This window comes from Perissodus microlepis, chromosome 1 (genome assembly GCF_051167445.1).
Source record: "Perissodus microlepis isolate ML-2025 ecotype Zambia chromosome 1, ASM5116744v1, whole genome shotgun sequence".
Classification (NCBI taxonomy): domain Eukaryota; kingdom Metazoa; phylum Chordata; class Actinopteri; order Cichliformes; family Cichlidae; genus Perissodus; species Perissodus microlepis.
This window is the reverse complement of record NC_140461.1, coordinates 32807093-32824688: the sequence shown is the minus strand read 5'-3', so window position 1 is coordinate 32824688 and position 17596 is coordinate 32807093. Positions and strand designations below refer to the sequence as shown.

At 38.7% G+C, this 17596-nt stretch overlaps 1 protein-coding gene across 2 annotated transcripts; it reads left to right on the top strand.

Annotated features, from left to right (window-relative positions):
- Window positions 1-8098: 8098 nt before the first annotated feature.
- Window positions 8099-11880, top strand: htatip2 (HIV-1 Tat interactive protein 2). Of its 2 annotated transcripts, XM_084952744.1 has the most exons (7): window positions 8099-8195; window positions 8300-8523; window positions 8875-9064; window positions 9150-9257; window positions 9760-9897; window positions 9977-10038; window positions 10890-11880. In XM_084952744.1, the coding sequence occupies exons 2-7, from the start codon at window positions 8399-8401 to the stop codon at window positions 11104-11106; spliced, it is 840 nt and encodes a 279-aa protein (XP_084808870.1). In that variant the 5' UTR covers window positions 8099-8195; window positions 8300-8398; the 3' UTR covers window positions 11107-11880. The 2 variants fall into 2 exon arrangements, with proteins under 2 accessions (XP_084808870.1, XP_084808952.1); XM_084952826.1 differs by lacking the exon at window positions 8099-8195 and having other exon boundaries at window positions 8427-8523; window positions 8856-9064.
- Window positions 11881-17596: the final 5716 nt, after the last annotated feature.

The following is a 17596-nucleotide window of genomic DNA, read 5'->3' as shown; positions in this document are numbered from 1 at the left end:
TTAACATCTTTCCCCTCCTCTTTAGCAGTACATCACTGCTGAAGCTATCTCTTTTGGGTTCAGGTTAGCAACAGCTGGCTTGAGAAGTATATGTTAATGCCACTGTTTGGGAGGAGTACTTTGGGCTTATGAGGGATTAGCACTTGTTGGCCAGCCCTTACTCCCTGCCGAGCGAGCACGCTAATACAGGTGTTAGTAAACTGGCATTAGACTCCAGCTAATTAGCTTCCATTCAGCAAGTGATTGTCCAGCTAGCTCTGCCATTTGTCGTGGTGTTTGCTCATCGGCAGGGAGGTCTCTGTGCTGTGGTGGGTCTGCCATGATCCAGCATGATCTCCCTTTTTCCCTCCCTTTAAACCACCACAAGACAGCATGGCCCATCCAAAGGAGAAATTCAGGCAGTTTTATAAGACGCTAAGATAGAGAAACAGAGGGGAGGACAGAGAGACTGTGTCCGTGGTAAAGCATGAGTTTGGTAAAGCATGGTAAAGCATGAGTTTGACAATGCTTCTTTTTCTTCACATTTTACCTTCCCTTCACACTATGCCAGCATATCCTACCAGTAAAAACAGAGCATATGAAAATGTATATGAGTCACTTTGAAGACAACTCTGAAGTGAGTGCACCTGGAAAAACCACCAATCACATAGCTTATGCACACTACAGTAACTGCAATAGGTTAAAGCTGAAACAGGGAATGTGATGGATGCATAGAATTTGGATCATATTTGTAACTTTTACTATTCTAACTTTTTATTTCCAAGTAAGTTTTGTCTAACCTGGAGATTTCTATCATCTTACTACATGACCAGACCCTTCATTTAAATTACGGTACTGATATGTAAAGGAATATATATGCATATAGTCTAGTCTATGAATATAAATGTATGGGAGCAGCCCATTACACATAGTTTTAAATTGTTGTGAATTGTGATTTCGACCCTGAATTGGACAAGCGCTTTGGGTGCCTTGAAAAGCGCTATATAAATGCAATCCATTATTATTATTATTATTATTAAGCGTAATTTTGGGGATGAATGAATTTTTGGATATACGACGGTGTGCAAATACAAGGTTGAATTTCATTCATGGCGCTACTTTTAAAAGCATGACTATGTCAAGATAACATGTTTTATTAGTGATCATGTAGTTTAAGCAAATACAATCCTACAAGGTTCAAAAGAAGTTGAAAATCACATCACCTGCAACTATTTGGTGACTTTGTATTTTCTCTTCCAAAGATAAAGTTGTAATTTGTACAAAACATTAAAAATGTGGTAGGCTAGCTCAATAGGCTCATTACCATAAAAGCCTCATGTCTGTGTGTGTGATATACAAAATAATTAACTGATTAAGAATACAGGAGAGGGACAGAAATCGAAAGATAGGTATTACGTGCCCTTCACTGTTGCTTCATGTGGGAAAGAGACTAAAGGTTAGTTGGCTGACATTCCCGAATCCAATCTGCCGGGGATGTCGGCAGTTCAAAGGAGTCATTAGGCTTCATCCGTCCTGCCACAAAAGGGAGATTTAAGACAGCAAATAGATCTGATAGTGAAAACTCAAAGCCAAACACAGATATCCTCTAAGAGGCTTTGGTGTATTATGCTATTATTACTACATACAAGACCATATAGATTTAACAGTTTCAAGTTTAATTTTCTCCTGGGAAAAATCCCATCCTATGATCATCTGTCTTTTTCATGTTAACTAATATTGAGAAAAAAAAAGGCAAATAGAAAATGTCAGTGACAGTCAATTACAATTTGCTATTTCAGTGAGTTCTGGAGGTTTGACACTCAAATAAATCCACATCTCAATTAATTATACATTTGGAATGCATTAAATATTGGAAAAGGGTTGGTAAACCCTTGCTAATATACGTGCAACAAGGGAAAAGGAAGGCCCTACCAGTTAGCTGTCTGACTTTAACAAAGCCAGACTCGTGAAATGGGCTCAAAGGCCAATACACATCCATTCAGACAAAGGCAGCAGAAAACATTTGGTAAGGAAACAACTTTTAGTAAATGGGAATGGAAATGTTGACCAAAAGGCACAATACAGCATATCAGCAGATTACTGACAAAGAAAATCTGAAATAAATAATATAACCTGAAAATAAAACTGGAAATAAAGATAAAAGTGCATTTGGTATCAGCCTTGCTCTTTAAAGTATCGAAAATTATGTCTTTAAAAAAAATCATAGGACTGTCTTTCTGCACCTTTCTGCCTTTTTATGTCTCTTTATGACGTCTCAATCCCAGAATATGGCAATAGCACCATTTGTTTATTATTTGAAAAATGTTATTATTAATTATTAGCTAAATGAATGCTTACTATATATACTATATTGTTTCAACTGTATTGTTAAAACAATACAATATAGGCTAAAAACATTATGAAAATGAATGCAATCGTTGCTCATGGTTCTGTTTATGCTACACGCACGCATGCATACAGTCCACTATTTGTTATTTTTTTCCAGCAAACCCTGACAGACAAGCAGATGCAAAACCTCTCAGGTTAATTAGCCAAAAGCTCAGACCCTTTTGGCAGTTACCTCATAACTTCGCTGTTAACATTCAGTTTCAGCACTGGCAGACTTGGAAACATGGCCTCGTGCTTCAAGCAATGTGAGACACTTTGATGTTCAAAGGTCCAGATAAATCATGTTCTTTATGTCACAGCATCTTGCTTAAACCTAGATTTCATACTGTGAAGTCTGTTGTCAGAGAAGATAATAGATTTTGCGATTTGTCTTATTTAAGTGCAAAAAGATGCAAAGTAAAGATATACAGTTTTAAGACAGCAGAAACCAGCAGGTCAGCCAGATGTGCATGGGCAATCTTAACTCTACCTGCTGGGAGCTGCTAGGTCCCCCAGACTCCTCAGGATCATCTATTGAAAAACACAGATAATCTGTTTGCTCTTCTAATGAGCTCATTGTTCCGTAAAGAAGGAAAAAGCAGGTGTCATTGCTGCTTAGCTGTGGCTCTTTGAGCAGGAAAGCTCCTCTGAGTCCAGCTGATACCTTGATTTGGCTCAAACATATTGCTAATGTCTGAGCCTGCAACAAAGCCAAGCCTGAAGACGACTGGGCCTTTATCTTTCTATGCCATTATTTTTAAAACTTAAAACTGATCAGATGATTTGATGGCAGGTCCGATCTTTTAAGCCTTTAAAGTTAAACCTTCTCTTTTTTAATTTCGATGCACTCTGTAAAATTTGTAAAACATAGGCCGGCTGTTTTTGTGTGACTTGATTTTTGTTATATTTTATATCTTCTCTACATATTTACAGGGATTTTAGTTCAGAAAACACACACTTTTCTTGCTTAGATGGACCTGCAAGGGGAAAACTTTTTTGCATTGCGCAGAATAACTTCTGCACAATGAATTCTGCACAATGAATTCTCTGTACTACATATATGTTTTTATGTTTTTATATATAGTGCAGTGAAGTGTATATGTCTTTATCATGCCAAAAGTGCAAAACATGTAGTGACAAAACACTGTCAATTAATAAAATCAATGAATCAAGTGGGAAGAAAAAAAATCCATATAATTTTTTTAACTAATGACACTGACCAGTAACAAGGTCACTTTAGGCATCCTAAAGTATTCATGGATATATTATCATTTGGACCACAGAACACAGTGGAGATGATTTCCCATTGAAATGTATGGCAACAAATGAATGTAAGGTCAGCAAAAAGACAAAAGACACATTTTTTCCACTACTGTTAACATTATTAGACGCCGCAACATCTGATAGCAACAGTCGGCTTTAATGATGGAGCTTCGCTCACATTTCTCACTCACAGACGCACCATATATATCACTGAACCCTCCATCTTGATTAGACAGTGCCTTTCTAATTGAGCTAATCCCCCACTTCAGTTTGAGCGCTGTCCCCTGAGGTCTGACCCTCCACTCTGGCTGCCTCCTGCTCTCACTGTCTCAGCTCTCAGCTTAAAACTCCCATCCCCTCTGAGGCTCATGTGGACTGTAAAGCTGTTTATTGAGAGACAATGGGCAGCAGATTGTGCTGTCAGGCTCCATTAATTACCATCATTAGCATCACACTCCAGAGTCTGTGGAACTCGGGCCTTAAGCCTTAAGCCGTGTTGGTGTACAGATTGTGTGTGTGTGTGTGTCTGTATGTGACGTGTATATGCAGGCATGCATGTATGCGCTTTTTATTTGTCTTAATTGGTCATATCACTCTTTTTATTTGCTCCAAAGAAATATACATTTCAGAAAATACACACGCACACAAAATCTTATCTATAATTAGATATGTTCATTTTAGTTTGGTGTCCAGGGGTTCAATCATATGTCAGCAGTTAACACTTTGAAATGAAACTTTTAAAACATTGTATTTTTTGCAGAAGATTACTTTCTACGATATTTAAATTGCACTCTGAAGCTGAAGTGTTGGCAGACTTCAGATAAGTTCAGTTTGATGTAAGCATTGCAGATGTTTTATGTGACACCTGCAGGCTCAAACAGTTATATTATATCTCATTTTGAACACAAATAAAATGTATATGAGGTGAAAACTGTAGTTTCCTAACTGCACAAGCCAAAAAGTCTTTAAATAGACTAACCAAATTTTCCACCTTCATCTAAAGTCAAAATAAAAAATTGAGAATTTGGGTATTAATTTAAGTACTGACATCAATGGCTAGGGGCCATTATATAACATAGAGCATAATAAATCATGATGCTTACCCACCAACTATTGTAAAAGTTAGTTTTGCACAAAAATGTTTTTGTTAACATTGCATAACAAACCTGTTATGCACTGTTGGGTAAATGCTATAACTGAAGTGTAAAGTAAAACAAACGACTGATGGAAAACCAACTCTTTATGATCCATATGTCCTTTTAGAGACTAATCAATGGTCAAATGCAATTGACCACTGACCACCATTGGTATTTTCACCTCCAACGGCGGAGTTCTAAAAGGAAATTGAACCACGTTTCTGCCACGCACCCACCGAGGCATAAGCCTTCTTACTCCAACTTCCTGTCTGATCAATGTGAGAGACAATGACTCAACAGGTGCGACAGACAGGAGCCCAGCAGCAGCTTTCTTCCCTGCCGCTAGCTCCAATTAGCACCCGTGGCTAAGGAACAAAGAGGCGACATTTCATTTCAGCAGAGTGCCAGTTTAAGGCCTCTTCTCTCAACCTCAGCCTCTTTTCTTTCTGTCTCTTACTGCTGACATCTTTAAAGGATCATCCCTGGCTCCATCATATTCTATTAGATTGGGTCGATGCCTTGTGTTCAAAGTGGCAGGAGTGTTAAAAACATGGGGTGTTGATGAATTCATTGCATGTGACTGGAGTTGCTTTCTTTGTGTGGAGGTTTTGACTAATGAAACCCCCTGAAGATCTGATAAAAGGCAAAGACATTTTTTAAGGTTTGGTCCAACTCTGGAACCACGCTGGATTTCTTCACCATAGACTAAAGTGTTGCTTTTCCCTACAACTTCCACTTTTTGGAGAAGAGACCTGGTGTATTCTATTTCAATTACAATTTTCCCCCCTGATTCACAGCACTTGCTGTGTAAATACCTTTGACCGATGTAAAAATACACGTAGTGGAGAGCTAGTTTAGCTCTGATGGGTTGAGCAGGTGATCCATATGCTACAAGGCTAATGCAGAGCCTTATAGGTTCAAATCTACCCCAAGGCCCTTTACTGCATATCTTCCCCCTGCCCCTCTTCTTCTGCCTTAACCTCCTAAGACCCCAACTCTTTCTTGGCCTGCATTTTTAATTTCTCTTTACTATTTTGGCTGATTGGGAGCTGATGAATGCAAAAACAAAGAATTACCTGATTTTTTTTAACCTGATTTTTGTTTCTGAGAAAAATGAGATCCATATATGAGGACATTTGTTTTAAATTTTGATAGAACAGTGGCAGTATAATGTCCTTTTAAGTGGATATCAGGCCCTTGTAGAGCCAGGTCCTAGGAGGTGAAGGTTTCTGTTAACCTAATTTTCCTCTAAAGCACTGGCACGACATGAGGTTGAACATTTTGTAAGCATATTTTCTATGTAACTTTCTATGTTTTTCAACAGCATGAGCTACTCTGACTGAGCGATTACAAGTGTGTTCAGCTCCAGTTAAATAGTCATTTACTTATGTATAGCTTACTGGTCTAGGGCTAATATAGGTCTAATTGACCGTTTTTGGTCTTTTATGGTGTTCTGTTAATGGGTGGGATATTTTAGAGAGCAAATGAATATTTTGTGCTCAGAGTTGGTGTTTTACAAGCATGAAAATGGGGAAGCTGAAGGATTTGAGTGAGTTTGACATGGCTAGCCGACTGGGTCAGAAACTACATTAAACCTGGGTCTAGCTCAGAGGGATGGTGGGAGTGTCTAAGTGTTTCAAGAATCCCTCTTTGACTCTGAACTGCAACAAAACGATCTCATGTGTTTTACAATCCAGTGTAAAGTCTGGAATAACTTTTCCATTGTGATTGATCAGAGAGAAATCCAAAAAGTGGATGAGTTTAAATATCTGGGTGTCATCTTAGGTTCCCATCTTAATTTTAAAACTTTTAAAACAGGAAAGTATCCAGAACCATTAAGATCAACATAAACTGTCCCCGTTGTATAAGATCATGTTTATGTGGAAAAGCTGATCATTTGTATCTGCATGATTCTGTGTCATCTCTCGTACTATGTCACTGTTTGGAGCTGAGCAACTCAGTCTGCTTTAAACCCCATGACGCTGATGTATAAACAACCACTGAAAGTTTTAGACCAGAAGCCGTGAAGTGGCACCACTGTAAAATACTGGAGAAACACATTCTCTTAAGCTTTGATACAGTTTTGGGATTTCTCTTTTTTAAAACTAACTTTTAAATGCATCAATGGTCTTGTCCTAGGGTTAGTGAGCAGAATGATTCTAAAAGCCAGCAGTAACAAGAAGAGTAGCTCATGGAGACCGCAAACTACCAAAAGAAAACATCATTTGGTCAATCCTCATTCTCACTCAAAGGTCCTCAGATTATTGGAAAAAGTTTACCATCTGCAATAAAAATGTTTAACAGATCCTAGAGTTTTTAATTCCCAGGTGAAACAATAGCTGAAACAAAAACAAATCTCTGGACACTGATGTAAACCAGCCTGCTTTGCTGTGGCTGAATAACATGATACATCGCCATGTATCCCCTGCGTGTGCGTGTGTGTGTGTGCATGTATTTGCGGACAGATTAGTTTTATTTCTGCTGTATTCAAAATAAAAAGTCCAACCACGGACTGGGTTTTCTAGCCTTTAGCTAGAAGACCTTTGTACAGAACAACGGTTGGATTGTTTTATCATATAACATTGTCTTATGTGCTGTCCTTAATTAAATAAACTTAACTAACTAACTAGCCGCAGACCAGTCCTTGTTCAGTACATAAAGCAGCAAAAATGGATACATGAGCATCAGAACTGGACCATGGAGCAAAAGAAGGTGGTGGCTTGGTCTGATGAATCATGTTTTCTTTAATGTCACGTGGATGGCCGCGTGCATGTGTGTCACTTAACTGGGAAACGCCTGGCACCAGGATGCACAATGGGAAGAAGGCATGTTGGCAGAGGCAGGGTGTTGCTTTGGGCAATGTTCTGCTGGGATACCTTGGGTACTGCCATCCATGTGGATGTACTTTGACACGTTGCACCTACCTAAGTCCTGCAGAGCATCTACACCCTTTCATGGAAATGATATTCCTGCCCTTGGCTGTGGCCTCTTTCAGCAGGATACTTCCCTCTGCTACACAGCAAAAATATGATGCTGATGCGATTAACATCAGCATCAGCTAATTAACATTAGTTTACCAAGAGCTTGAAAACGTTGAATTTCACACCCTTAAACAGTACACCTCCAGTTTCTCCAGCATAAACCGCTTTACTGTGCGGGGCAATGCAAAGACACACTTACGCCGTTTGTCGCAAAACCAACAACAAACAAACAAACACACACACACACACACACACACACACACACACACACACACACACACACACACACACACACACACACACACACACACACACCTCATGGTATAGGAGATGAAGATTGTGCTCAAACTAACAGCTGGATGCATTACAAACCTCTAGAGCGCATGCGCTGTCCGTAAAGCGTTGTCTGCGGTGGAGCGGAGCGAGGCGTGTTTATAGCATCCCTTTGGTTTGCTTATATATCATGCTACAGTTTAATACAAACATGAAGTTAGCAGTCTGCTGTGAGTTGGTTTCGTGTATTAACCTGTCAGCGGCACGCTGTCGTTTCAGATTTCTTCCTCGGCCGATCAACGAAGCAGGAAGACAGCCGTTTGTGTAAATATGAAGCAACCAGGAAGTGTTGCAGCACTTTAATCGTTGCTATCAGCGATGCCTGTTATTAAACTGCTGTGCACCACCCTGGGGAAGACGTTAGGATTTTTCACTGTCCTGGTTGTTTTCATCGCAGCGACCTTAAATTATTTCGAAGATTCCGAAACGGTTAAATACACGAGGTAATGACACGCACTCGTCTTTGTTAACGTTACCGAATTTATACTCAAAACCGAGCTGTACATACATGCTAAATATACCACTGTCAGATCGGTCAAGCCAAACTCCATTTGGGAGTAGATGAATTTAAAGTGATCTTTCCTGTTGGTAGTCGCAGTGCCCTTAACACCGATTTCTGAATTCCGTAAATTTAGCACAAATAATCATAACTGGTAGTCACTATTAACCAGTATTTAATACTTTGTTTCACCCTCGATTATAGCTGCCCACCGAGGTGCTAAACGGTACTGTTCAGATTTACATGTGCATTAAACGCGTGATATTTACATGACAGGGCTGTCTGTTGTTAACAGTATGGCTGAGGACATCAAGACCCTAGAGGAAAACTTCAGGCAGCAGAACAAAAGCTGTTTCATCCTAGGCGCTTCAGGGGAAACTGGCAAGCTGTTGCTTCAAGAGCTGCTGGAGCATAATATCTTCTCTAAGATTACTCTTATTGGAAGGAGGCAGCTCACCTTTGAGGGCAAAACTTATGAAAACCTGGTTAGTGGGCTGATCACTTGACCAAACCTGGAATAATAAGGCCCGTAAATTTTTTTTTCTTAAGCACTGTTTTCTGTGGCCCCAGGTCCAAGAGGTGGTCGACTTTGAGAAGCTTGATGATTATGCTGCTGCCTTCCAGGGCCATGATGTTGGATACTGCTGTCTGGGAACAACCAGAGCTAAAGCAGGAGCTGTGAGTGGTCTCAATCCAGCACGGGAACTTGACAACCAAATGATAAGATTTTACTGTTTCACTGTGGCTGTCGGCCATAGCCAAACCTTAGTTTGTGAACAGTAACTATGACTCAACAGTAACAATAACTGAGCCGTTTCACCCACATTAATTTGGCTAACATTTCCATTAACACAGCTAATAAATTGACAAGGCTCATGGGCTGTTTTTATAGACACTGGCTTATTTTGTAATATCTTTTATGCCACTAAGTTATAAAACATTTCTTTGAGGTAATTTAGAAGCAGCAATGTTATTACATATCATGTCTCTCAGAGCACTTCTTAATCATGGAGGTATTATTTGGCTACAATGACTTATTTAAGAGCTCCTAATGAAAAATACTTACCCATATTATACATATGGAAATGATATACATCAGTGACAATCACCAAAATTAAAATGTAAAAATGTTGGTCTTTTTTGGGGGTCCTATTTCATTAACTGCATTCTTCTGTTTCAGAAAGGATTCATCAGAGTTGATCATGATTATGTTCTAAAATCAGCTGAGCTTGCCAAGGCTGGAGGCTGCACACAGTTCCACCTGGAGTCTTCCAGGGGAGCAGATAAAAACAGCGGCTTCCTTTACCTCAAAGTCAAAGTATGTTATTGACTTAACATCCTGAAATTTCCTTAGCTAAACTTTCTTGGAGTCCTAAAATTAATGACTGTTCTTCCAGGGACAAGTAGAGGCAGACATCGAGGCCCTTGGTTTTGACAGATTCACCATTTACAGACCAGGGTGAGTGATCTCACTTAGAGCCTCTTTTCAAAAAGAACCAAGACGCTGTGTAAAAAAATGTAAACAGGAGCAGGATGGAGTGCTTTTTAAACCATAAATTTATTTGAAAATAGCACATAGCCCCCCAAAATTACACAAGTCATCACAAAACAAACCCTCTTTCTTAGAAACTAGATTGTACTGGCTGTTACAGAGCCTGTAAATATACACTCACAAGCCACTTTATTAGGCACATTTAACTGCTCAACTTAGCATCAGAATGAGGACGAAAGGTGAATTGACTATGAACATGGCTGTTTGTACAAACTCATCTGAGTATTTCAGAAACTGAGGCCTTAGTTCACACAAGCTCACCAAAGCTGGATAATGGAAGATGGGAAAAATGAGTCTTTATTTCTACTGTGACATTTTTCATCGCATAAACAAGATGAAATCATGGACCCTTCCTGCCTTGTATTAAAAAATAATAACTAAAGGTCTAAAGGCCAAAGCGGGTACAACCAGGTATCAGCGAGGTATACCTAGTAAATAGGCTGCTGCAAATTACATGAATTGAAGGGATGAGGAACACCTACCTAGAAAATATACAGGGCTGTGGCTGCATAGAGTTGATTAGAACAATAAAAAAGTAAAATCTGGGATGATCATTCTCTAAAAGAAGAGTCATGTGTGACTTCTGCTAATGTGGCAACAACTTAGGGAAACTCACAATGAACATGGCACAGTGTGACTTTTTTGTAATTAAATTCTTGTAAATTCATTCTTCTGAAGTTGAAGTGGCATTTCATCAGTCAGTGTGATCTAACCAAATACAATCTCTCAGTCTCACCTTTTGTACTTCTCCTCCACAGGGTTTTGTTGGTGGATAGGCAGGAGAGTCGTCCCGCTGAGTGGATGGCGAGGAAGTTCTTTAGCGCCGTGTCTGCTGTGGGATATAGCTCCGTGTCTGTCCCAATCCAAGAGGTGGCCAAAGCAATCGTGTCAAACACTGTGCTTCAGCCCGAGCAGAAGACGGAGATCCTGGAGAATAAAGACATCGCCACTCTGGGGAAAAGTGCAGGGAAATAAGAGAGCAGGAAATTTACAGGGGTGGGAAAAAACATGTTCAGTTTGCACTCAAACGTTCAGAGAGACACATAAACCTTTACATTTGACAGGAGACACCTGTGATGCTGTGAATAACCTAAGTGGGTGGTTATCTATAATTCATCTGTATCTAAAAAAAATCATCTGTGTTTAAAAAATATTTGGGGTGTCTCTATATTTTCAAGTCCTATAAACTTGAAATTGAAGCCAAGTAACTTTCCAAAAGTATAAAAAACTCAAAGGTGTGCATGAGAAGTTGCTTAAAGATAAATATTAACTTTAGTTTCTTTTTTATTTAAGGAAATGTCATCATATTTCAGGGTTATTATATCCTCGAATGCCCATCAAGCCAACATCACGGCATTTTGCAGTTGTCAGAAATCCAAAGGTTTTTGTCTTTAAAGCAGTAAAAAGGATAAAGTAGTAGTGCCAGGCCTTTCAGTCTTCATCATTTGTGCTCCAACATATTGACCACTGCCTTAAAGTAAACGTTTACTGAACACTAGATTGAGATAATGACGTTTAACCTGTTCATTAAATTATAATACAAATGTAACTATGTGTGTTTAATTCAGGGAAATGTTTCCATATCTGCAGGATGAATGTATGGATCAATGTAAAGATATCTTGTGTGCATAGGTTTTACTTTGCGCACACCAAGATCCCAATGTGTGATGCATGTATTACAATTTCTGTACTGGAGGTGCTGCATAATTGTCATATTTACAATAAATGTACTCATGACAGTTTATACAACACGTCTCATTTACCTGCTCTCTCAGTTTCAGTTTTTTCTATTTCTAATTTCTTTCTAATATTAGTAGATGACCTGCTCTACCTCCTGAGCCACAGTGACCCCCAGGCAAAAACTGCTTATTAAAAACAAATGATCCGCAAATTGATTTCATGTAATGAATCCACAAAACCAGTTTACCTCTTTGTGTGCTTTTGTACAACTCCAGGGTTTCTCCACACCTCTATTATTAGTGCAGTGTATTTTCCAAGAAACAGAAAGGTAAAATCTGTGTTTGTTCTTTTTCCTGCATTTTTTATAGACATTTTCTTTTTGCCGCATAATAAATGTCATATTCTTGATTTTAACAGTACAATGCAATATCACATGTTTATTTTTTATATGTAAAGTGATCTTTAACAGATATATTTTGCATACTGAATTTTGTTCACCAGTTTCACAAGTGTTAGAATTGAAAGTTGCAGATTTCTTTGAAGTTGATAAAGCAGGTGATACCCCCACTTCCCTTTTTAAGAGACACTAACTTCATTTGAACATGCGTGACAGAGCGGTGTCACTGTCACGTCTTAGGTCTATCTCAGTTTTCGGTTTTGCCTCCTCGTTATTGCGTTTTGATGGACTTCAAGCTAAATGCAAATCCAGTGAAACGCTTGTATTTGGGATGAATCGCCCCCTTTTCCTCTTTGTTGCAGCAGCGCCCTCTTGTGACTAAATGCTGTAATACATCTTACAGACACGGATTTGTTCACTAGAAATATTTGTTGGGATCAGCAGTCGGTGGTCGGTATACATTTTGGTCACAGAAACACAGATGAATACTTTGACATTATTGGCAGCTGAATTAAATTTAGACCGCTTTAGAGTCTTGCTGTTGTGTGCTTTGGCTCACTGTCACATTTGATATGTAATAACTTCAATGTGTACTCAGTATTTTGCTTTTTATATTAATTCCCATAAAGACTTGAATGTTGGGTATTTCTCTTCCTTTCTTTTAATCTAAAAAAACTGCAGTATGGCTACTGTACAAGTGTGCCTTTTAACAAACCACCAAAATGACTAAAATTACCCACAAGGTGACATAAAGAAAGGGAATTTACCTCTGAAATTGAGAAACATTCATTAATCCCTCCTGCACTTTTGTGTGTGTTGCTATCATGACCCTGAAGTAATTAGTTCATAATGACAAACACGTGCATCTCTCTATAAACGTTTGGAGTTCAGAATATGTTTATGGGTCTTAAAAGCCTGTTTCATCAAGTTGCTTCCAGCCTAATTTACTCATATGGTGGTGTAAGGTGGTGCTGCTTTTTCTATGCTTCTAGGCCAAACGGGAGTCTAAATACACAGTCTCATATTCTTTTAGAGGCTAAATGTGACTGGACAAAACAACAATCAGAATTTAGTTTTCATTTTTAATAGCTCATCTGGACATCACCAGAGAATGGGATTAATTGCCTTTGTCACAGATGTCTTCAGTTGTTTTTGTGTTTGCGGGTCTCCCTATCTCCCTTTAATTTTGTCATCAGCAGGTGAAATGAAGCTCAGTCAGACTGATGATGATTGAGACTCGGTATTACAGAACTTTTTACTTTTAAAGTGCAAAAAAACTTTAAAAGTATGTTTTGGGTCACTATTCATATAAGGGAGAGTAAACTAGTTATTTTTTCTCCATTTGGCTGAATAAGAAGAGACAGTATATCCCCAGCAGTTCAGAATTCCTGGACTCCTGTCTCCTTTAATTTTCTTCTTCTTTTCAGCTCCTCCCTTTAGGGGTCGCCACATCTGCCTTCATCTCACCCCATCACTTGCATTTACTCCTGTCACACCAACCCTCTGCATGTCCTCTCACTACATCCATGAATCTTCTTTGTGGTCTTCCTCCTTTCCTCATCCCTCACAGCTCCAGCTACAACATCCTTTATCCAATATATCCACTATCCCTTCCTGCACATGTCCAAATCATTTCAATTTTACTTCTCTAACTTTGTCTCCAAACTGCTTAACCTGAGCTGTCCCTTTGATGTTCTCATTTCTAATTTTAGCCTCGTCAGCTCTGCCACCTCCAACTCTGATTTCTGCTTAGTATGCAAGAAAAAGCATTTCAAAATATAATGCCTTGTCACCTTTACCAAGCTATCTCTTTCCAATTAACTATTGTCTGCTTACCCACCAGGCACGTTACAGACACGGCTACAAAACCAGGCAATAGCTTGCTATGTTTGGGTGGGCAGATAAAACAAAGACCAGAGCTGAGATAAGCAGAGCAGTAACGTCATATTTTTAGAGATAATTCAGGGGCTATTGTTGTGATTTGGCACTATTTAATAAAACTGAAGTGAATTACACACCCTTACCTCAGAGGTACTCTAAATTGATTGACAATTGATTGAACCAACTTTGATCAGCTGTTCAGGAACAGAAAGCTCAGAGTTCAAAAATTAGACAGCTCTTTCCATCTTCTTTTGTGAACTGAAAAAAGGAAAGGAGACTGATCCCCTTTACAGTGATGACCCAAAATATCAGCAAAAAAATTGTTGTGGAAATAAGCCTCCTGTGGTAATAACATAATGTACAGAAACCTCCAGCACAGAAAGCAATAAGTAGTCTATATGGCTAACATGTGATCATTTATTCTGCAGATAGCAACTTATTTTTTCAAGCAATAATTAAACTGCAGGGATTTTTTTTCTGAACTAAAGAGATAAATCAATCGCTGGATTTTGCTTGATATGGGAAACAAATATACGTTTCTCTTGTTAGATGAGCACTCGCTTATGTGTGTTCAGTTAAGGTGCAAACTTTTTTTAAATATACACAGTTTTCCTTCACCGTGTGTCACCATGAGCACGAGGAGCGGCTGGGATGTCTTTGCTTTTTGTGTGTTAAGATATTCATTGTGTGTACTCATGTTGTACAGTGTTTAACTGCATTATGGTTACTGTGGTTTAACAGAGACAGTATTTTAGTTGTCACCACAAGGAGGCACTGTTTCATTGTAAGAGCACGGATGCTGCGTCATCACACCCCTAAGAAGAAAAAAGTATACCACAACGAAAATGGCACCCATGAGGAAAGTTTTGCCGCGTGTTGATGTGGAATAAAGTTCCCAAAATATTAAGGACATTTTTGCCTCCGTCGTCATTTTCCTTCGAGTTGATCGCTGTCGATGCTGCAACACTCAACATTGTGGAGTCACAGAAAGGAAGAAAAATTGACACAGATGACAGAAATATACAGTGAAAAGAGATAAACTAACATTAATGTTAACATAACTGTGAGGGGGGGGGGGGGGGGGGGGTCCTTTTCCATCGGTAGGAGAGCATCTAAAGAAAAAAAGAAAAAAAAAGGCAGTGGCCAAGGAGTACAAACCCAAGTTTAGCATTTAAAAGTTTACAATAGGACTTCCGGTTTAGGTGAGCATGGAGTATGTTGCATTGAGCGCAGCTCTTGCAGAGTCTAGCTATTATCTAGTATTTCTAAACGTTTACAAGCCAATAAAATACTAAAACTAAACCCAAGCTATTAGTCCCACTTATACAACACATGCCGCAGTCTTGAAACCACCATTACAGAAATCACGTTTCACCAGTTGTGTCTCACTGGGAAAAAGCCTCCTTACTTGGTCCACTTCCTTCATCATATCCAGCAACACTTCCAGGGCAGAGCCCCTTTGCATCCAACTTCACGCTTGTGCACTTCTGCACATGACTGCCATCACCTCCCACCATCTATGCACGAGCAGGTGTGGACAATTTCTTTGATTAAGATGCGGGTAGGAAGTAAAAACCTTTCAAAATATAAGCATGCAAAATCTATAGAAACGTGGATAAAACCATAATATAAAACCAAAACAATAAGCACACAGAATAAAGACATTAAAACTATTCATACCCTGTAACACAACCCCTGGAATCAAATACCATCAAGAAGCATTTGTTCTGTCTCCACCTTGATCTTAAAACAACTGCAATGCCTGAACCATTTCTACATAATTTAGTGACTCATCGATATGTTTATTTGTAAATTTCTACATTTCTCAGCCCAAATTTGAAAACAACAAAAACAAAGCAGAACTGCTGCATCATGGCATTTGACACTGAGGGAAAACTGCTCCATCTGCAGGGTTTGAAGTTCCTTTGATTTTAATATCCAATGAGGCATTTACTATTGAATTTAATCTACAATCACAAAAGATTAAAAAAAAATCAGTGCATGTCATGATCATTGTCGCCCTCTAGTGGTTGATTAGATTTACTGTCAACAACTTCTGAGGAAAGTCCCATCAGATGACTGTATCCCTGCCATATTTAGAGTTTAGAGTTTCCAGATAAGGTTGATATTTTTGGAAAGTGAGAAAATGTGGGCAACTGGTGAATGACAAATATTTATGAAATAATTAAAACCAGACTCCTGTATTTGCAAATATACACTGACATTAATTTTTTAAAGTCAAATGCAGACTACTGCCAAATAACTAACTAACTAACTAACTAACTAACTAACTACTGGATTAAACTTACTTTAACCATACTCAAACCTACATTATAATATTTTGTTCTTATAAACATAAATGAAAAATGCTGACTGTATCTCCTTAGTACCATAGCAGTTGGTGTTATTATTATAGGTCACTTCTCATTCTGTATATTGGATTGAGAAACTATTTAAATATTTCAATGTACACAGTGCGATATATCCCCACTTCCTCTGCAAAAAGAAACAGGCAGAATACCAGCTATATAATGTATTTCCCTTCAAAATAAAATCAAAGCGCTCTGTGAGGAGGTCCAAAATTGGTGAATCAGGAAATTCAGATGCACAATGAGATTGTAGAAGATCTGAATGCTTATATGGTAAATTACATGTGACTGAAAGCAGAGAGAAAGTCTCTTATCAACTAAAATACCACTGCAGATGAAGCTTGAGGTGCCGAAGTCAAAGTTCTCAAAAGAGGAAACATTGGAGAAGAAGAAGAATGAAGTTAAAGGAGAAAAGAAGGGTTTCTTTTTCTCATTTAACTTCATTCTTCTTCAGCATGTCAAATCTGGCTCCATAAAAAACTCAAAGGGATACCCTTTTTATCCTGATATATTGAAAAGGAGAACATCAGTTGACAAAAGAAACGTAAAGAACTTAAAATGACAAATAAAATAGAAAAGGCTGTGGAGCAGAAGTGTGCAGAAATGAAGGAAGGACAAAATACCCTTAAAAATAACTCAATGATCTGACAAACTCTTAGGGAAACACCTAGAGTCACTAATGAAAGAATCCATTTAGATCTTTGATTTTCTATTTTGGCAACAGAGTAATGTTTTGAGGTGGAAGTGCATCAGCAATGGCTGTGAGTTTCAGTGCAGCAGTGTGTAGTCAATTAGCATCAATCACATATCCCAAATATTCCACAGATGACTGGAAAAACATTTCCCTTCATGGACACTCAAGACATATTCTTTCTTTGTAGGTTCTATCTAAGTTGTGCGGGTGCTGGTCCTCATCTGCTCCAGTGTGCAGAATATTATTGAGATAACTCTACACTGTTAATAACTCACTCAGGATTTGATCCATTGTTCACTGGAACAGTGCTGACAGAGCTCAGCAGAACTGCTACAGGGCAGTGTCTAAAAAAAGCCCTTTATGTGTGATACTAGTCAGCATTTCACACGACTGCTCTTCTACATGGATCTATAAGTAAGCTTGACAGAGAAAAATTTTGAATTC

Coding starts and splice junctions, on each gene's coding strand:
- htatip2 (XM_084952744.1), top strand. CDS start 8,399: ATGCCTGTTATTAAACTGCTGTGCACCACCCTGGGGAAGACGTTAGGA. Junction 9,258..9,759: donor CCAGAGCTAAAGCAGGAGCT/GTGAGTGGTCTC, acceptor CTTCTGTTTCAG/AAAGGATTCATCAGAGTTGA. Junction 9,898..9,976: donor TCCTTTACCTCAAAGTCAAA/GTATGTTATTGA, acceptor CTGTTCTTCCAG/GGACAAGTAGAGGCAGACAT.